This window comes from Manduca sexta, chromosome 6 (genome assembly GCF_014839805.1).
Source record: "Manduca sexta isolate Smith_Timp_Sample1 chromosome 6, JHU_Msex_v1.0, whole genome shotgun sequence".
NCBI classification, from domain to species: domain Eukaryota; kingdom Metazoa; phylum Arthropoda; class Insecta; order Lepidoptera; family Sphingidae; genus Manduca; species Manduca sexta.
In genome coordinates, this window is record NC_051120.1 from 12363470 (window position 1) to 12382640 (window position 19171).

Below are 19171 nucleotides of genomic sequence, written 5' to 3' on the forward strand. Positions count from 1 at the left end.
TTCATCATATTATATTCATAATTCGTAGACATTTTCGGTGATATTATTAAACATTCCTAAAATTAATCGCTAAGGCGATGAATGATTATTATGAAAATAAACAAAAATTGCAATAATGGGATACCTGTTTGATTTGTTAACATTAACCATTTCGATCTAATGATAATATTTTGGTCGGAAATTTAAGGGCCATCGCAACTGGCCAACGCACGAAAAACGATCTTCGTTTTTGCATGGACGAAGTCAAAAACGACGCATGATGAAGTCAAAAATTTGTGCACACGCATTTCAATAACTCGCCTAATTTGAATATCGCAAGTTCATGCAGGTGATTATAGTTAGAAGGACATTTTACTCCATACAGAAGGGCAAAGCATATATGAACAATTAATACAAACACATCTACAAAATCCTAAAAGAAATCATCATCAATAAGCATTTATGTATATATAATCTGATTATCTAATAACATGACCTATATCATGATAAAGAAGTTTATTCCCTAAATCGGGTCGATATCTAAACCGAGGTATTCGTGTCTTACCTTATCCGCTAAATGTAGAGCGTTAGCGAAGGTAAAATTAAAGTTATTTAGAACTTAATAATATTGTATAATTATTTTATGAAAGAAAACAAGTACGTCGTTTCATGGTTAGTTATCACAGTATAGCACCAAAGGACATGACTAACCTCTTGATCCCTGTGCAAAGATATTTAAATATAATTACCGTAAAATAACAGACGCATTGGCAACCTAACTTCATTATTAGCCTTGCGCCTGAACATGCCATAGAGAGTCCATTCTCCCATCATCCAGCTTTCTATCGGACCTATCCTGACGGAACAGGTCCTGGTAGAAGGGTTCAGAGATACCAGCTCCAGATTCCGATAATTGGTATCGTGGGTAATAATCAGATCTTCACCATCTGGAGTAATAATGTGGCAAGATCTCGTGTTACCGTCGCCTATAACGACTGGTGTCAAGTACCTGCCAAGACTGACGCTATGGTTGAACTGAGGACGCTCATTGACATGCCAAGCAGCGCTCGGGTTGTTATTATTACCTGAAAAATAATTGTTAAGGTTTACATCACAGAGAAGTCTATTGCGAGCGTTTTGATAGTTCAAAGTAATAAATAGTATACAATTCTGCGTGGCACCGAACTTGTCATTGAGAAATATTGAATGTTCTTCGAGCCAGAACTCAGCAATGCATTACATTGCTAGTTAGTGACAGGAATAGAATAATGCAGTGATTATTATCTAGACGAAAGTATTGTCCTATCTACACGAGATTGAAGACTTCTATATATCAATATCTTCGATGAAACAGGATAATTCCAATTCCAGGTGATTAAAAAAATCGAAAACTAATATATTTAAGTCACCCGGCTTGGGTAATCAAATCCAGAATAAAATCAATACATCCATTTAAAAGTAACTTCATAATATAATTAAATGGAAACCACTTACTAAAAGTAACATTTATGTGTTGACAACGTTCGTGTATTACAGTATCTGTACGCCTTGCGCATAAGGTCCAGTTTCCTATAAGCGATCTTTCGATAGGACCCACTGTCATCCTGCAGGATACAAAGATGCTTCGCTCGTGGACCGTCACACCAGCAATGCTCTCGACTATAGTACTATCTTCCCCATTAGGTGAAATGAAGTAGCACAGTTCTTCTTGTTCTGAATTGTCTAACGACATGTCAATGTGCTCACCGATCCTGGTCACACGGTCGATCCGGGATAACAATACCCTTTGTATTTCAAATTTATCTGAAAAAAGAGTTTTAACTTGTATAGTTACACCCAAAATGTCGACATGTGATTAGAAATCGTGAGTTTGCGATAGCACGTTCAATACTGTTTGAGAGTTTCTTCTTTGTTATTTATAGGGATTCATTCTATAGGTATATTTAATTACCTAGAAAGCCGTACCTACTATCTCTTACTGAGATAAGTTTTTTTTATTCCAAACCATCATCATCACCGAGAAAGTTACAAGGAAGCTAAGCCGCTAATACACATACAATTAATCCAGGAGAATTTCGTTAAATAACATTATTCAAGATATTAGTATTTAATTGATCTCCAGGTGCCAATAAAATCTTAGGAATTATATACCGTTCCGATAATTTCTTGAATAATCAATCTTATCTCTAAACGTGACTGCGCCCGCGTACGACCCTCTAATAATGTTTTAATCCAATAATCGTTACGATTTTGATGACGCCTTTGTCTTTTAATTCAGTCTTTTGTATTTTATCCCGTGAAAATTATTATGATACGGAGAACCGCATAATAATTTTCCGCATGGTTCATTTTGATACGCGAGAATAACTACGAGAATGCTCCGAACATTTTTTTGCGGTTTTCTTGATTGGTAAAATGGAGATTTAGCTTCGTTCCTTCGTGGACAAAAAATCTATGTCTTCCTTTAAGGCGCTCCTGGCAAAACGCCACGCTTACCGAATTTTTAGAAGCTGTATTTAAAGTTTATGATATACATAGAATAAAATTGAACATCATATTTCTTTAATATGCTATCTATACTTGGTTGTTTAAATTTTTTTGTACTATGGATATTAATTTCATAGTGTAATTTCTTTTCCGCAGGATACGACATACACAGGGTTGAAGGTTATCTTTGTCTGCGCTTGCCAGGTTTTAAAAACATCTCAATCAGATTTACCTACACGTATTAAGATTTTTGAGTGGTAGTTGGCAAAATTGGGTGGAGCAACGCGATACAAAAGTGGACCAGCCACACCACACCGTTACTATACCTACATTGTTCTCAAAGTAAACTATGCTAGGCTCTGTGAAATATATCAAAATTCTACTAAAAATAGCGTGTTCTTGAATTTAACTTACCATTGGTTGCTTGTTGTCCAGTGACGTTTGCACCCGCTGTGAAAAAAAAAAAACAAACATTTATAATCTGTAATCTCGGTTATTTCATACAGCGACCAAACGGAAGACAAATCGCATATTTTTAAGATGGCTTAACAATTATTACTTTTTTTATTTTCTGCGCTGTGGCCATTATTCATAAATGAAAATATAAGTTTTTATTTAACTTGCAATGTTTGTATGTATAGGTATGTTCGGGTCAAAACTTGCAATTGAATTTTTATAACTTACGAATAAAAACAGTATAGGAAATTATGTAAGTTAATTAAACTTGACAAAAGTAGATCTCGCGACTTTTATGTTTACATAATATAAAACAAAGTTTGCTTTATATAAAAGTTTACTAACTTTTTTAGAGCATTTAAATAAAAAACTTTTTTTTATTGTCTCTGTAGGCAAACGAGCATGCGGTCCGCCTATTGGTAAGCAGCATCGGTCCATGGGCTTTGCAATGTCATAGGTACAGCCAAGCCGTTGCCTACTGGGGAAGCTTGTTTTTAAAATGTATATCTATTTCTTTTTATCTGAGCGACCTTCTATATACAAAAATGCATTTTATTCAACAAATATGCGCCTCACACATATCTTTTTATTCCGTAAATTGTACAAACGCATCTTAGTAGCAGTCGTACAATATACATTCGCGTGTAGCGCAATCGTCTTAATTTTAACAGTTCCTTCAGTTTACGCGTTTAATGGCATTTCTTATGATGTAGAATTTTGGTACTTAATTAAATTAGTGGTGTATAGTGACCGCCCCGCGACCATGAAAGCTGCAAAGTCAGGAAAAAATTATAATATTAAAATTCGCGATAAAATCCGAAAATTGTTTTATTTCGATATAGTTGTCCTAGTAAGAAGTTTTGTTTTTTTTATTGTTTTAGTCCAGATTAAAACTAACATCTAGCACACACTGACAAGGTGCAACTTTGAGTCGTAAAATTGGTGATCCAACATAGCCGTCTAGTCACCCACGAAAACAAAAAAGGGACGAGATAACTCTTCGTCTAATAGTAAATCCGTGGTTAGGGACATTGGGAATGCAAAAAACGCAGCCAAACCACTGGATTCATCATTAAAATTTAGAATTTGTTTGTATTCTTCTGCATAGAAATTTTGAAAAAAAAAAATCTTGTTTGTTTTTACTTGAGACTTTCTTTTTGGAAATTACAGATTTTTTAATTATGATTTTAACAATTATTAAAAGTCTGCCACAAGTATTTGTTGCTTTTCCATCTATTGAGGAATTCTAATGATTGTATGCCTTTTAAAATAACGGCAATTCAAAGTAGAAATGTTAACGTAGAATCGGTTGAGTATAAATAAACAATAAACGAGAGTGAAACCTTAATAAAATTTAACAATAATAACAATTTTGTTTTATATTAATAGTAATTTGTTTATGTTGTGTTATGTAAATTATACCTAATAAGTATTTTTTTTATTTGTTAGTGAGTTTATGACTGCATTTTAATAACAATGGTCACGCGCACATCTTTTCATATTTTGTACCCTTTTAAATAAACAAAACACTTAATAGTGTTCACTTCGAAATCTGAGCCTACGGTAATCAGAACGAAAATTTAATGTTTGTCAGAAAATACGCACTCATATGCCATTTTAAAAAAAATCTAACCTGCAAGCAGCATGGTGAAAACGACCACCCATGTTGACAGCATCGTATGGACTGTAAAGCGTATGTGTCAACACTACCACAGTCCGATTGATAAGATGGTAGTGCTTGTTATTCAATCTGAATGATTTTATAATCGGCCATATGTAATCTTGAGTTAGAATATCATTTTTAATCAATTGTACAATATATGATGTTTTCCTCGTCTACTCTGGGTGTAAAGCCCTTGACCAGGTGTCGTTTTTGAAATCCATATTCGTTGATATACAAGCTATTATTTTTTTATTTATATAGTTTCGCTAAAAGTCTAAAACCGTCACTGATAACTGCTGATTCATACAATATACTATAAATTGACACACTTTATTACTTTATTATGGATAATATGCAAACGCTTTATGACTTTAATATCAAGCTTCTGTAAAGTATTTTATTGTTAATGTATGACGAGACGATAGATAAAGTTACACATGTCTTACATATTATTATTAGTACATTTAATAGTAAACTTGTTATAGTGCTTAAACACGTAGGTATTCGAAATTTAAAGTGCTGCATGGCCTACAATACTTTTTTTTCTATTTTTTTTTTTATTTTATCCTGAGGACAGGCTATGTTTAGTCTTTCGACCATACTGCCTTGTCTTACGTATGTATGGCCCACACTACGTTCCTCTGTTGCGCTAATACGCCAACATTATCTGCTATAAACTTTTTATAAAGTTTGGCAGCACTTTCAGGAATTCTTTGATCGTATTTTGTTAATTTTTTTAAATTGCAAAATGTTTTTTTTGTACTGGCCACTTTTGTTGATTTTATTCAAAAACAATAAAATATAATTTGTTCCGAAATTAAATCATATTTTTTTTGACCGACCGCTGCCGGTGATCGATATTCGAACGTAATTTACTAACATATTAAGTTCTATTTAAATTTCATTACGTCGCGTTGTCGTCACACCGCAATTACGCTAGCTGACATTCATTCTATTTGAATGAGATTGGAAACTACGAATATTCATTTTAATTTTAGCTATCTGCACTTTTACTCCATAATATAAACTTTAACCATGCAAATCTCACACTCAGTGTTTACGATATTGTTAAGAAGGTATCCGAAGCACTTGCTTCTCTTACAAAGATACTTACATGCAGTTTGTTTGAACCAGAATACATTGTCAGTGGTGTTTCTAGTCACAAAACCATGTTTTTTGACTTTCGCGATGATTATCCAAGGATAGAGGTCCAAGCCACTCGTTTTTTTGATCCGGAGTAGACGGTGACGCTCGTCAATGGATATAAGTTTGTGGTCAGCCGAAATGTTCTTTGTTGTCAAAACTGTTTGAAAACAAAAAAAAAATACATAACATCTACAATACTTCTTAATAATACAAACTCTTTTTTCTTATCAACATATATTTCTATTCGACATCGAGTTTGGACTTTACTAAATATACAAATAATATAACCCATACAAAAACCCATACAATACTAGACTTTGTATGTTCCATCGCAGTTCTAAATGGATTCCCGTAGAATTTTGTGTGCAGCGCACATTGTGCGATAGCGTAGCCTAGTTGGGGTGGGCGAGTGTGGTATCCCTTCCTTGGCGGCACTATAAGGAGGCGTGGAAACTTTAACTTGTTAACATTAAGAAGTGTCTAGCGGAAGGTTGGCGGGTTGCTGGGTGCGCCAAGTCCCAGAGGTGCGCACTTCCAAGCTTTGGGAGCTAAAATGGTTGCCGGAAAATAGAGGCGCTAATAATTTTTTGCCTGGAGCATCCAGTTCCTTGGGAAGGCAAACACATAGTGTCCGCCTTGGGTGACAGAAACCCACTAACACTGTGTATCGATATTTAGTTTAAATATCAAACGGCAATTTCATTTCAAAGTAAGACTAAAGCTTACAGGTAAGAAGTTTACAGGTAGTAGGATATATGTTATATCTGCCAGGATAGAGACCACCGCCCACAAAGTGCTAAAACCTGGCATAGTGGCTCACGTAAGTGTCACGTTCTCGGATCAGCTTGTATATATCCGGTTCCAACAGTCTAGCACAGCTATACTCTAAGTAGTGTTCCGCGGAACCCTAGGGTTCCGTGATACCTCTGTCGGGGTTCCGCAAGAATTTAGAAAAAATCAAACACCTCTCTCAATAATAATTAGTAACTGTTACATTGTACTTTTATTATGCTGATTAATAAAAAATACACTTATAAAAACAATTGTTTTATTGTAGGGTTCCATCAAGTATTTTGCTTCCCAAAAGGGTTCCGTCATTTAAAAAGTTTGAGAACCACTGGTCTAGCATAACTGTGTCGACTGCCGAGGAGTAATCATCTTTCGTCAGTCGACATTCTATTGGATACACTCCACTTACCATCAGGTGCAGTGAAGTCTTCTTTACGTGCACGTATTAGAAAAAGTAACGTTACGCTTAGCATCTTTCAAGATCTTACCAAGGCCATCGAAACGAACAAATATACAGTAATGTAGCGTCCTCGTGGGGTGAACTCTGGCTTCTACCACAAGTCCGTACGACTCGTGCCAGTAATGCCGCACTTTTAATTGCTCTGGAACATGAAATATACATGGAACTTCAAATTAAACTAATTTTCGGATTCTATCGGTGTTAGTATTTTATTTTCTCCCGACGTTTCGAAGACTTTGCAGCCTTCAGTGTCACGGGGGGGACTGTCCCCCCAGTCTTCGAAACGTCGGGAGAAAATAAAATACCAACACCGCGATAGAATCCGAAAATTAGTTTAATTTCAATGTCTAACATTCGCGTAAACATAAGAAATCATTATACATGGAACTTGTTTAAGATATTTGTATGAGGAGGCGCTGTAGCCGGATTTTTGAGACTATGTACTACATGTAAATGACTTTTACCGTGGTGGTACCACTATATAACAATAAAACCTTTAATCACGAGATACGCCATTCAGCCACCTCTTTGCGTGAAGTTATAGCTCGCGAAATATTGATTTACTTGTAATAAGTATATACAGAAATATAATATAATTATCGAAGTTTTAAACTTAAAACTTATTAACTCAAAACCTTTGTGTCCGATTTTTTAATTTTTCTTAACAAGGTTGTATGGGAGAGATCATTAAGTACTAGTTTTTTGTTACTCTCAAGATTTGGGTACGATCTAAATTATGTAAAAATAATGTTATTTCAATCTTAGTTATTATCTATTAAATTATTATTAACACGAATAGCTAGGTATTTAACAACATTAACCCTTAAAAGAAATTTGCGGATTATATTCTTCATTTCTATTTGACTACCAAAAGTCTCAGCCTGACCTTCGATGGTGACTTGGAACTGGATACTTTGTTCCCCCGTTTGGTTGACGAGTCCCACGTGACAGCTCCAGGTGCCACTGTCCCCGGCCACCAGCTTCGTAAACCTGACTCCACACTCACCAGCATTAAAACCACTTCCAACGTATTTCAGATCCGTGGATAATGTTTCTGGAAAATCGATATTTAATCAGAGATGCTGCATATTTTTGAATATATGTTATGATAGAACTAGCTCAATCAGCTCTATGTATATTTTAGAGACAACTTGTAGTATGGGACTGATTATCCTGGCTGGTTCGTCCAGCAGAACAAACTTCTAGATGCTACGATCTGAGTCTTGCAGTCCTCACACTGCTTTCCAGTCACCTTTGACAATAACATTTATTAGTTGAGTCCACCTTACACTCACATTTATTATTTCTATTTTTTTTAATTTAAATGGGTTGCAAACAATTATTACACTAATTCAAAATAAGTTTGTAGGAATTTAACGTGCATAATATAAAACAGTGGACACTTCATGCAAATAAAGTGTTGTGCCATTGCGCCTAAATTTCTGTTTCCCATTCATCACATATCGAACGTGATTGTCTTCTGTCTCTTCAAGGATACTCATCATCATTTTATTGTGCTGACTCTTCTTCTTTCTAAAATTATCTTTCATTATCGTGGGACGGCGTAACATAATTTTTCAAAAATGTTCCAGTAAGTAGGGCTACTTGTGTACGATAGGAATAGGATTAAAAAGGGTACTTACCAGGCGCCACACTGATCTTTGTGCCATTACTTGCTTCAAAATAGCAGTATCTGATAGGAGCATGAATAATACAAGACATAGTGACTGCTCCTTCAACTGCAGATATCGATTCCCTTTGAGTGTCTAAAAATGGTTCTGAAAAATCACATAACTTTTTAAATACTAAAATAATAATCGTGCTATCATTCGCTATTACTATAAATGTAGCAAGTTGTGAACTATCTTATATGTTTTTATTTGTTAAGTTAGTAGTATATAGACATTCAATTACGTTATGTATTACCATGATGTCAATGACTGTAGAAAATAAAATAGGAAAATAAAATAAATAATATGTTATTATACCCAAATAATAATCATCTTTATTTTCAGTATCGTTCAATAGCCAAGGACAGATGACGGATAAGAAGCCGTAGTGTGTGCCAAGATCTGTCTCGACAGCGCAGCGCCACGCGCCAAGCACACTCTCCACAGGGTTGGTTGAAAGCAGACTGCACTCGTGGTTGCTAATATTTGTTGAGTATCTACGCAAAGATATCAATTTAAATAAAGATTATTTTCCACGTGCGCAGCAAAGTGACGTACTGAACTTAATGGTAAGCGGAGTGGTAGTAATATAGCAATATGGTAAGCGGCGTTAGCTTAGTTGGGTGTGGAACGGACTGCCATGACGAATGTCCGCAGGTTCAAATCCCTAGGGCACACACCTCTGACTTTTCTAAAATCATGTGTGTATTCTTTGCTAATTTATCGTTCGCTTTAACGGTGAAGGAAAACATCGTGAGGAAACCTGCACATCTGAGAAGTTCTCTATAGGAATTTCGAAGGTGTCTGAAGTCTACCAATCCGCACTAGGCCAGCGTGGTAGACTAAGGCTTAATGCCTCTCAGTAGTAGAGGAGGCCCGTGCTCAGCAGTGGGCAAGTATATAATACAGGGCTGATATTACTCATATTACTTAGCAATATGAGTTGAAATATTTTTTATGGCATTTATCTATATATAGCTTTTGCTCGCGGCTCCGCCCGCGTTATAAAGTTTTTCAGGCTAAAGTTTTCCGTTATAAAAATAGTAGTTTCCCGGGAGCCTATGTTCTTCCCAGGGTCTCAAACTGTCTCCATACCAAATTTCATCTTAATACGTTAGGTAGTTTTTGAGTTTAACACGTTAAGGCAGACAGATGCAGCGGGGACTTTGTTATATTATTTAGAACTTTTTTAAGTGAAACAATCCCGTCATACATCATTGTTGCATAACTTTAACCGTTTACGCAGCGCAGGCAACGGAAGCTCTCAAAACTCATAATTTTCTCCGTTTTTGCAACATGTTTCATTACTGCTCCGCTACTATTGGTTATAGCATGATGATATATAGCCTATAGCACTCCAGGAACAAAGGGCTATCCAACACAAAAAGATTTTTTCAGTTCAAACCGGTAGTTCCTGAGATTAGCCATTACTGCTCCGCTCCTATTGGTCATAGCGTGATGATATATAGCTTATAGCGGTCCACAAATAAAGGGCTATCCAACACAAAACGAATTTTTCAGTTGAAACCGGTAGTTCCTGAGATTAGCCATTACTGCTCCGCTCCTATTGGTCATAGCGTGATGATATATAACTTTGAGCACTCCACAAACAAAGGACTATTCAACACAAAAATATTTTTTCAGTTCGAATCGGTATTTCCTGAGATTAGCCATTACTGCTCCGCTCCTATTGAATATAGCGTGATGATATATAGCCTATAGCTCTCCACGAACAAAGGGCTATCTAACGCAAAAAGAATTTTTCAATTTGGACCGGTAGTTCCTGAGATTAGCCATTACTGCCCCGCTCCTATTGGGTATAGCGTGATGATATATAGCCTATAGCACTCCACGAACAAAGGGCTATCCAACGCAAAAAGAATTTTTCAGTTTGGACCGGTAGTTCCTGAGATTAGCGCGTTCAAACAAACAAACAAACAAACAAACTCTTCAGCTTTATATAATAGTATAGTATAGATATAAAAATGAATCCCTATTTCCCTTGGTCAGGCCATCACGCGTGAACGGCTGGACCGATTTCACTAATTTTTTTTTTGTTGTGTTTGTTATTGTCGGGAGAAGGTTCTTATGAAAGAAAAAATTGCGCGGAAAATTAGAAAATTTAAGAAAACTTAACGAAAATATTAATTTTATATAACTGTCAGTTGTTTGAAATAACTGTCAGCGATTGACAGAATGCGCGCTGCAAATTCATAGTCAAGACGGGACGACGTCTGACGGGTCAACTAGTAACATAATGAAGTACGTTTTTCCAGACCAAACTGATCTGTTTGATCGTATTATTAATTTACCTGACTGCCGGATCTTCTTCGCTTTCTCCTTCTTGTGTGGCGACGAGTGTCTTTCCCCTCGGGTCGCGGAAACTGCAACCTCGCACAGTATACGCGTGCGAAACCGAGCAGGAAAGCTTTACCGATGGTTGCTGGTTCTCCACCCTCGTTAAAACCACCATCTTGGAATCTAGACAGGTTAATATCAACATTATTTCTATTTTTACTAGCTTTTGCTCGCAGCTTCGTTCGTCTGAAGGAGTTTCCCGGGATAAAAGTCCCGCAATATATTTTCCATTATAAGTAGCCTGTAAGCTTCTGAGGGTTTAAAACTATCTCCATATCAAATTTCATAAATATCCGTTTAGTAGATTTTGAGAAAATCGATAACATATAGACAGAAAAGGGACTTTGTTTTATAATATGTATAGATTAATAATGATCATTATGACAGCTGCAGCTTTGACTGTTTAAATTGTTGTCACTGACCTGCCTCCATTACATTAACTGTTAATAAAACGTCTTCAGTCAAAACTCGTCCCGGTAATCCTATAGTCATGTTCCAGATTCCATCATGTTCCATCGCCACTCTGTTCAGAGTCAGTCTACATTGGCTGGACCCGTCGAACACTACAGCTCCCGTGGGATCCTCAAGCCTACAATAAGTCGCATTTTTTGGACCCACTGCTATGTCTACTGCATAGTCTTTAATAATGTTCACAGCTTCCACATTAATTATATCTCTTTCTGAAAAAAAAAATAGGTATAATGAAGAGGCAGATACAAAATGGTTAAGTACAACTTTCTCCTCTTTTTGTCAGGAAATTTTCTGCTCTTTAGTTTAGTAGATAAAGCTTTTCAATAGATGAGTTGTATTAGTGTTATTAATATAAAATTCTGGAACGTAATTTTTTTGCTTTACCTTAACTTTTATCTCGACGTCTGATTTTAATTATGGATTTTGCATTGCATTGGGTGCAATCATACCTCTGTATAGATATTTGCGCGATAAAATTGTACTCTATCATGCACCATTAATCTACGTCTAGGTAGATTAAATTGTCACTCATCTGTTTCTTTACGATAATTGCAAGAAAGTTGCAATAAAATACTTATTACAAAGTTGCAATAAAATATTTGTTACAATCACAATTTGATATTCAAAAAATAGTAGATGAAACAATTTATAAGATAAGAACCGTTGATTGCAGGAAAGCATAAACCCGTTACGATATTTTTGAGTCTAATATAAAGGATATTTACACATGACAATTCTCCATCAGACTTTCGCGGGTATGTGAATACTACCCGCACTAGGCCAGCGTGATTGAGTAACGCAGAAACTCTCTAAGTTGTAGAAGAGCCTCGTACTGAAAAGTGGGCAGTATATAATACAGGGCTGATATATAATTATTATAAAAGGAAACTTACCAGACTCATCTTGTTGTCCATTGACATCTGCATTAACTGTAAAAAACAATAGAGTTATTATTTTTTGACAACATAAAATAACAGTCAATATTACAGAGTTCATACATCATAAAACGAATAAATTATATTTGAAGGAGAAAAGCTTGTAGATAACACAATTATGGGTACTTTTGCTGGTAGTAGGATATATTTATATCCGCCCGGATAGCGACCATCGTACACAAGGTTTTAAAACCCGCCATAGTGGCCCACGTTAATGTCGCGTTCCGGAATCAGCCTGTGTATATCCGATTCCAACAGGCCAGCATAATTGTGTCGACAGTCGAGGGATAATCATTTCTCGCCAGTCGAAATTCTATTGGATCCCATTCCACTTACCATCAGGTGTAGTGGGGTAAATTTGCCGTGACCATATTGAAAAAATAGGCCTAATCCCTCTCAGTAGTAGAGGAGGCCCGTGCTCAGCAGTGGGCAAGTATATAATACAGGGCTGATATTATTATTATTATTTATATAAAAAAAAAAATTATTTTATTTTTTATTTATTGGATGAGGTTTGCTAACGGAATTTATAATCATTCTTGTAATCACTTACATAATTGTAACTCTGGTTATAAGCAATCACAGCATGAGCCACAATTTTTAAGACAATAGAAAATGCTCAAGTACTTAGTTTATCAATTGTACAGATATCACTATTACAATACTTAAAAAATAAATAAAAACTATTTAAATTAAATTGAATAGGGCCCCCGCCACCGCCTCACATATGCCTTGTAAGCAATCAATATTACAAAATATAAAATGGGCCACACGGGCGCGAGAAACTGAGGGTATATCATATCATATCTATAACCGGCATTGCGCAAAAGCATACTTACTACTTGGGGATCTATAGCAATAATTAGGAAATATTATTATCTACATTGGGTATGCAAACAGAATTATTTAAAGTTTCAAAAATTAACTTATTATATGTCATACTGAGTCCAGGAATTAAATCTAGAATTTATATCAGATAAACGATGGTTACGTAAATCCGATAGAGTATTACAATTTAGCTAGATTTCAGTTTGTTATCCGAGAATAATTTTGGATATAAGTAAATTTCATTTCTTAGTATTTTTGGAAAATATCGAATTCATTCCAGAATTTATTATTTTGTACAAAAACAATAAGCATGAGCGCGAATTCAATAAAATAAATGTTTTTAGTCCACTAAATGGTATTATAGTTGCACTTGGATAACAAAGATTAAAAATAAAATAAATTTATTAGTGAATCTATACTATTATATAAAGCTGAAGAGTTTGTTTGTTTGTTTGAACGCGCTAATCTCAGGAACTACCGGTCCAAACCGAAAAATTCTTTTTGCGTTGGATAGCCCTTTGTTCGTGGAGTGCTATAGGCTATATATCATCACGCTATACCCAATAGGAGCGGAGCAGTAATGGCTAATCTCAGGAACTACCGGTCCAAACTGAAAAATTCTTTTTGCGTTGGATAGCTCTTTGTTTGTGGAGTGCTATAGGCTATATATCATCACGCTATACCCAATAGGAGCGGAGCAGTAATGGATAATCTCAGGAACTACCGGTCCAAACTGAAAAAATCTTTTTGCGTTGGATAGCCCTTTGTTCGTGGAGTGCTATAGGCTATATATCATCACGCTATGAACAATAGGAGCGGAGCAGTAATGGCTAATCTCAGGAACTACCGGTCCAAACTAAAAAAATCGTTTTGTGTTGGATAGCCCTTTATTTGTGGACCGCTATAAGCTATATATCATCACGCTATGACCAATAGGAGCGGAGCAGTAATGGCTAATCTCAGGAACTACCGGTTTGAACTGAAAAAATCTTTTTGTGTTGGATAGCCCTTTGTTCCTGGAGTGCTATAGGCTATATATCATCACGCTATGACCAATAGGAGCGGAGCAGTAATGAAACATGTTGCAAAAACGGAGAAAATATTAGTTTTGAGAGCTTCCGTTGCCTTCGCTGCGTAAACGGTTAAAGTTATGCAACAATCATGTATGACGGGATTGTTCCACTTAAAAAGTTCTAAAAAATATATTATAAAACAAAGTCCCCCGCTGCATCTGCCTGAACGTGTTAAACTCAAAAACTACCCAACGTATTAAGATGAAATTTGGTATGAAGACAGTTTGAGACCCTGGGAAGAACATAGGCTTCCGGGAAACTACTACTTTTATAACGGAAAACTTTAGCCTGAAAAACTTTATAACGCGGGCGGAGCCGCGGGCAAAAGCTAGTATGTTATAAACCAATAATCCAAAAAAATAAGAAAAGTTAAGAAATTTAAAACATATCGGACTAAATAAAATAACATGTCGCTGTCTCACTATTACAAGATCCTATGTTTGAATAATAATAATAAAAAATATTTTTACTTAGCGAAAAACAACAAAAGAAAATGGTGTTAAAAAGTTACCAAATTCTGAGGTAGCAAATATAAAAAAAATAAATTTTTACCTGTTATTTTTAATTATTTTTTCGTTTTTAGTGGTTTTTCAAGTTGGTTAAAAAAGAAATATGATCATGTGATATAATTGTATTTGCACGTTGTTATATTGAGCCAGCGATTTAATTTGGAGCCGCATGGAATTCGGTTTGTTATCAATAAAAAAGGTCTATTTAACCCTTCTTTGAATCTTATCTAAATTTTTATCGAATAAATTTTAAATATTTGCTAAAAACACTGGAATATGTTTAATGCAAGATAGGAATCTAGTCATAAATTTTATGCTTACCATCGTAATTATAACATTTTACTTTTGGCATAATTGAACAATGGCCATAAAAAAAATAAAAAAAATATTTTACTTGAATAAAAGGCCAATATCTTTCTTACAAATCAGTTTTGAATGTCAGCTAATATTAGTAAAATAACTGGGAATTTGTCTACGATCGTCGAAAAGACATTATTCGTCAAATAATTAAATCACCTACCCTCTCTATCAGTACCTACCTTTATTAAAAGAAAGAAAGAACTTTTCTATACCATGATATCAACTATGTTTATCATATTTTTTTTATTTTAAAAAGTCTGTTGCCGTCCACAGCCGATCGTAAGCCTCCCCAAGTGAGCGCCAACCATCCCAATCTTGAGCAATCATGAATATATTCACGGGTAATTTTAGATGTTCACAATAAACCTTATTCTTCTGAAGTTAAACAACTAAACACCTCCTTGAGATGACCAATAAATAAAAAAAATTCTAACCTGCTAGTAAAATGTACACCATCCAAGTAAATCGCATCGTGTGGACCACAACACAGGCGACGTTGCAATAAGCTCAACAAAACACAACTGATAAGGTTTAAAGCCAGTACTCGTTATATTTGAGTCCGAATTATTATTCTAATTTTATTTATTAACCGACTTCAAAAATAGGAGGAGGTTATCAATTCGACGTGTTTTTTTGTTGTATGTCTGTTTTACATATTGTTGTTTAATCCCTCGTTTTCATTATGTATTATATAAAATATTGTGTAAATTATTAGGTAAAATATTCTGTCGATAGTGTAAAATTTCTTTTTATGCATTCAGATCTACAGTTGGACAATGGAATAAAACAAAGTACCATGTATGAAAATTAATTTTAGAAACTAAGAGTTTAAAAATAAAAGAAACATCTTTCATATTAGATTTTATCTATGTTAATTGTTTGAATTACACTTTTGACGCAACGAATTATAGAATATTACTAATATAAATTCTATCTGAAAATGAAAACTCGTCATGCACCGCCTAAAATAAAATGGTCAATAAAACGTTATTCATTATCAGCTTAAAATGTAAATATTTAATACCTTAAATTACCGACATTAATAACGAATAAGTTATGGACGATTATTTTCATTAGTCTGAAAGAGCTAATAATGTTGAAAAAGATCAATTTAAATCAAATAAAGAAAAATAATCGTCTGATTTTTCATAGAGCTTAACGAAATCAAAGATTGATTTATATCAAACAAAGACACCAAACTGTCTGATTTTTCAAAGAGAAATCAAGCTTTCCCGAGATAGGCAAATAATAGTGCATTAAACTTTGTACTACAAAGCTCTGTGCGGCACTGAGACTAATCGATAGGGGGTTAATATTGATTTATTATAAATAATAATGTACAACATTTTTACAGGTTCAAATATATTATTTCATTTCATTATAGTATAAAAAAATTAAAATCTAATAACAATACCTATTGAATTACGTCATACAAGGTTAATATGCCGATAAATAATATAGGTAGCTACTGATAAACGGTTACGGAATATTTTCAGTATAAGTTCAATGTCAATAGCCTACCGCCTATTAAATGGATTGGAGTAGGAAAGTGTTATGAATTTATGAATTTCATGTGCACAATTCATATTAAACACACTGTACTTAATACATGGAATACATATGTATGTATTCCATGTATTACAGTGTGTAGTACATCGCATGTGGTCGCATTGTCCGGTTACAGGACGAATGGGTATGACCCCGCAATCAGTGCAGCACATTTCTTGTTCATTCGGTATTTTGTTAAAAATGTCTTATTACCTTGCTCGCCAGCTTCTTGGCGGCGGCGGTCGCCGGCGGCAGCATCATCGGCACCGACAGCATTCGCAACGAATTCCTTTAACTGTATCGAATTACCTGGTAGCACCTCTGCCTCACCTCTGACTGCAAAGACGAATGTCCGTAGGTTCAAATCCCAAGGGCACACACCTCTGACTTTTCTAAAATCATGTGTGTGTTCTTTGTAAATTCATCGTTCGCTTTAACGGTGAAGGAAAACATCGTGAGGAAACCTGCACATCTGAGAAGTTCTCTATAGGAATTTCGAAGGTGTGTGAAGTCTACCAATCCGCACTAGGCCAGCGTGGTGGACTAAGGCCTAATCCCTCTCAGTAGTAGAGGAGGCCCGTGCTCAGCAGTGGGCAAGTATATAATACAGGGCTGATATTATTATTATATTATTATACCTCTGCCTACCCTCTTGGGAATAAAATCGTGATGTGTGTGTTTCAGAGAATCTTCGATTGCAAAATCTTGTGGGATATGTTTACTAGTATTTTTCTTAAAGCTATGTGTAGTCTACCAAGTACAGTCAGCCACATAAGTAGCTGAATTAAATCAAAATTTCATATATATACACATTGAGCTTAATTGATTTTTTTTTATATTGCGTAAAAGTCAATGTCTTATTTTATTTTTGTGAAGGAATACTAAATGTTGGTAAGATCACAAACGAGTATAGGCAGTTTGAAGTTTTGAATTGTTCAGCTACTTAGAACATTTTATAATGGTTTCTTATGTTTACGCGAATGTTAAACATTGAAATAAAACTATTTTGCGAATTTCATCACGGTTATAGTTTTCTTTCGACGTTTGACCACGAAAGCTGCAAACGAAACGTAAAATAGTTTTATTTGAATGAACATTCGCGTAAATAAATCATTATGCAAACCAGTACGGACTGAGTCCGCAACGTTATCACGAAGACTGTTGTCTTCGAAACGTCGAGAGAAAACTATAATATAAAATCCGCGATAAAATAGTTTTACTTCAATAATTATTTTAGTCCAATGTTATTAAAATTACAAGCTCATATCCACGTGTACTACATTCATTAAATTTACCCATATTTTCCTGGATTGATAATGCGGTTATTTTTGTACGTGATAAGTAAGATTGTGTTTCTTAATGGGAATTATACAAACATTATAAATTAAAAGTGGATCCTGTAATAAAAAAATATAATATTAGCCCTGTATTATATACTGTCCCACTGTTGGGCCTCGTCTACTACTGAGGGGTTTTGGCCTTAGTACGCCACGCTGGCTTAATGCGTGTCGACAAATTACACATTCCTTCGGTATTCTTATGTAGATAGTTTCATGTTTTCCTCCAACGTTAAAGCAAGCGATAATTCACAAATAATATACACATAACTTTAGAAAAGATGTACGCGACCTTGTGTTTCGAACCTGCGGACATTCGTCTGGGCAGTCCGATCCTCTCCCAACAGGGCTATCGCCGCTTTAACTACGTTCCATTACTAAATAACTTACTAACGTTCACTCACTTGATACGAATACTCAGTGATTCTTTATTGCTCATGCTCGGAGTACTACTGCACACGTTTTCTTTTCTACCCTTATATAGCGCCCATATCTAAGATGGCTATTATAAGTAGCATCAAACTTCGTACCCCCTGGGGTTCTGCCAACATGCCGGTAGCAACAGTGCAGCCCTAGAGTCCTGCATTCTAATATATAAGACAGGCTTAGGGTATTCGTACGCTCGACCGATTTTTTTTTAGGTTACAAGTATATGTCCATGGCGCCCCCTAGACCTTTTGGCATCTTTACTAAGAACTGGCATCCTGGGCACCCCCTCCCCCCTCTACAGATACCAAGGACGCTAAGAGCACCAAGAAGCCTTCTCCACTAAGGGTCATAGGCACGCCCCAAACCCTCGGCGCCTGGAACGTCGCTCCGATCACCCTGCGAACGGGCCGACCTTGCTTATATACAATTTACTGTAAGCAGTATTGATTCTTTATTATTTAAGAAAAGTTAGAAAATGTTATATACTTTTTTACTGAAAATGATATATATCTCAGATCTAAGATCGTAGTTATAGGTATGTGTAATTGTTCCAATACTCAAATGACAACGTATTCGAGTTATGAATCGTAAATGTTTGGGTCCAATTCCGATACACAAAAGGAAAGACACTACTGAATTGTCGGCGTTCGAATTTGTGCACAATATGACAATA

The 19171-nt window shown here is 35.4% G+C and overlaps 1 protein-coding gene across 2 annotated transcripts in view; it reads right to left on the reverse strand.

Annotated features, from left to right (window-relative positions):
- Positions 1-15701, reverse strand: part of LOC119188581 — a 16947-nt gene extending 1246 nt beyond the window's left edge. Inside the window, exons 1-12 of one of the 2 annotated variants that reach the window (XM_037447380.1) lie at positions 15619-15701; positions 12373-12408; positions 11431-11688; positions 10963-11131; positions 8969-9147; positions 8624-8758; positions 7867-8034; positions 7009-7122; positions 5700-5888; positions 2881-2916; positions 1474-1782; positions 729-1064 (exon numbers count right to left, since the gene is read on the reverse strand). In XM_037447380.1, coding sequence (XP_037303277.1) covers positions 729-1064; positions 1474-1782; positions 2881-2916; positions 5700-5888; positions 7009-7122; positions 7867-8034; positions 8624-8758; positions 8969-9147; positions 10963-11131; positions 11431-11688; positions 12373-12408; positions 15619-15655 — 1966 coding nt within the window. In that variant the 5' untranslated portion in view covers positions 15656-15701. The remainder of the gene's footprint in view (positions 1-728; positions 1065-1473; positions 1783-2880; positions 2917-5699; positions 5889-7008; positions 7123-7866; positions 8035-8623; positions 8759-8968; positions 9148-10962; positions 11132-11430; positions 11689-12372; positions 12409-15618) is intronic. The other variant, XM_037447381.1, reaches the window with a different exon arrangement.
- Between the last annotated feature and the right edge of the window lie 3470 nt (positions 15702-19171).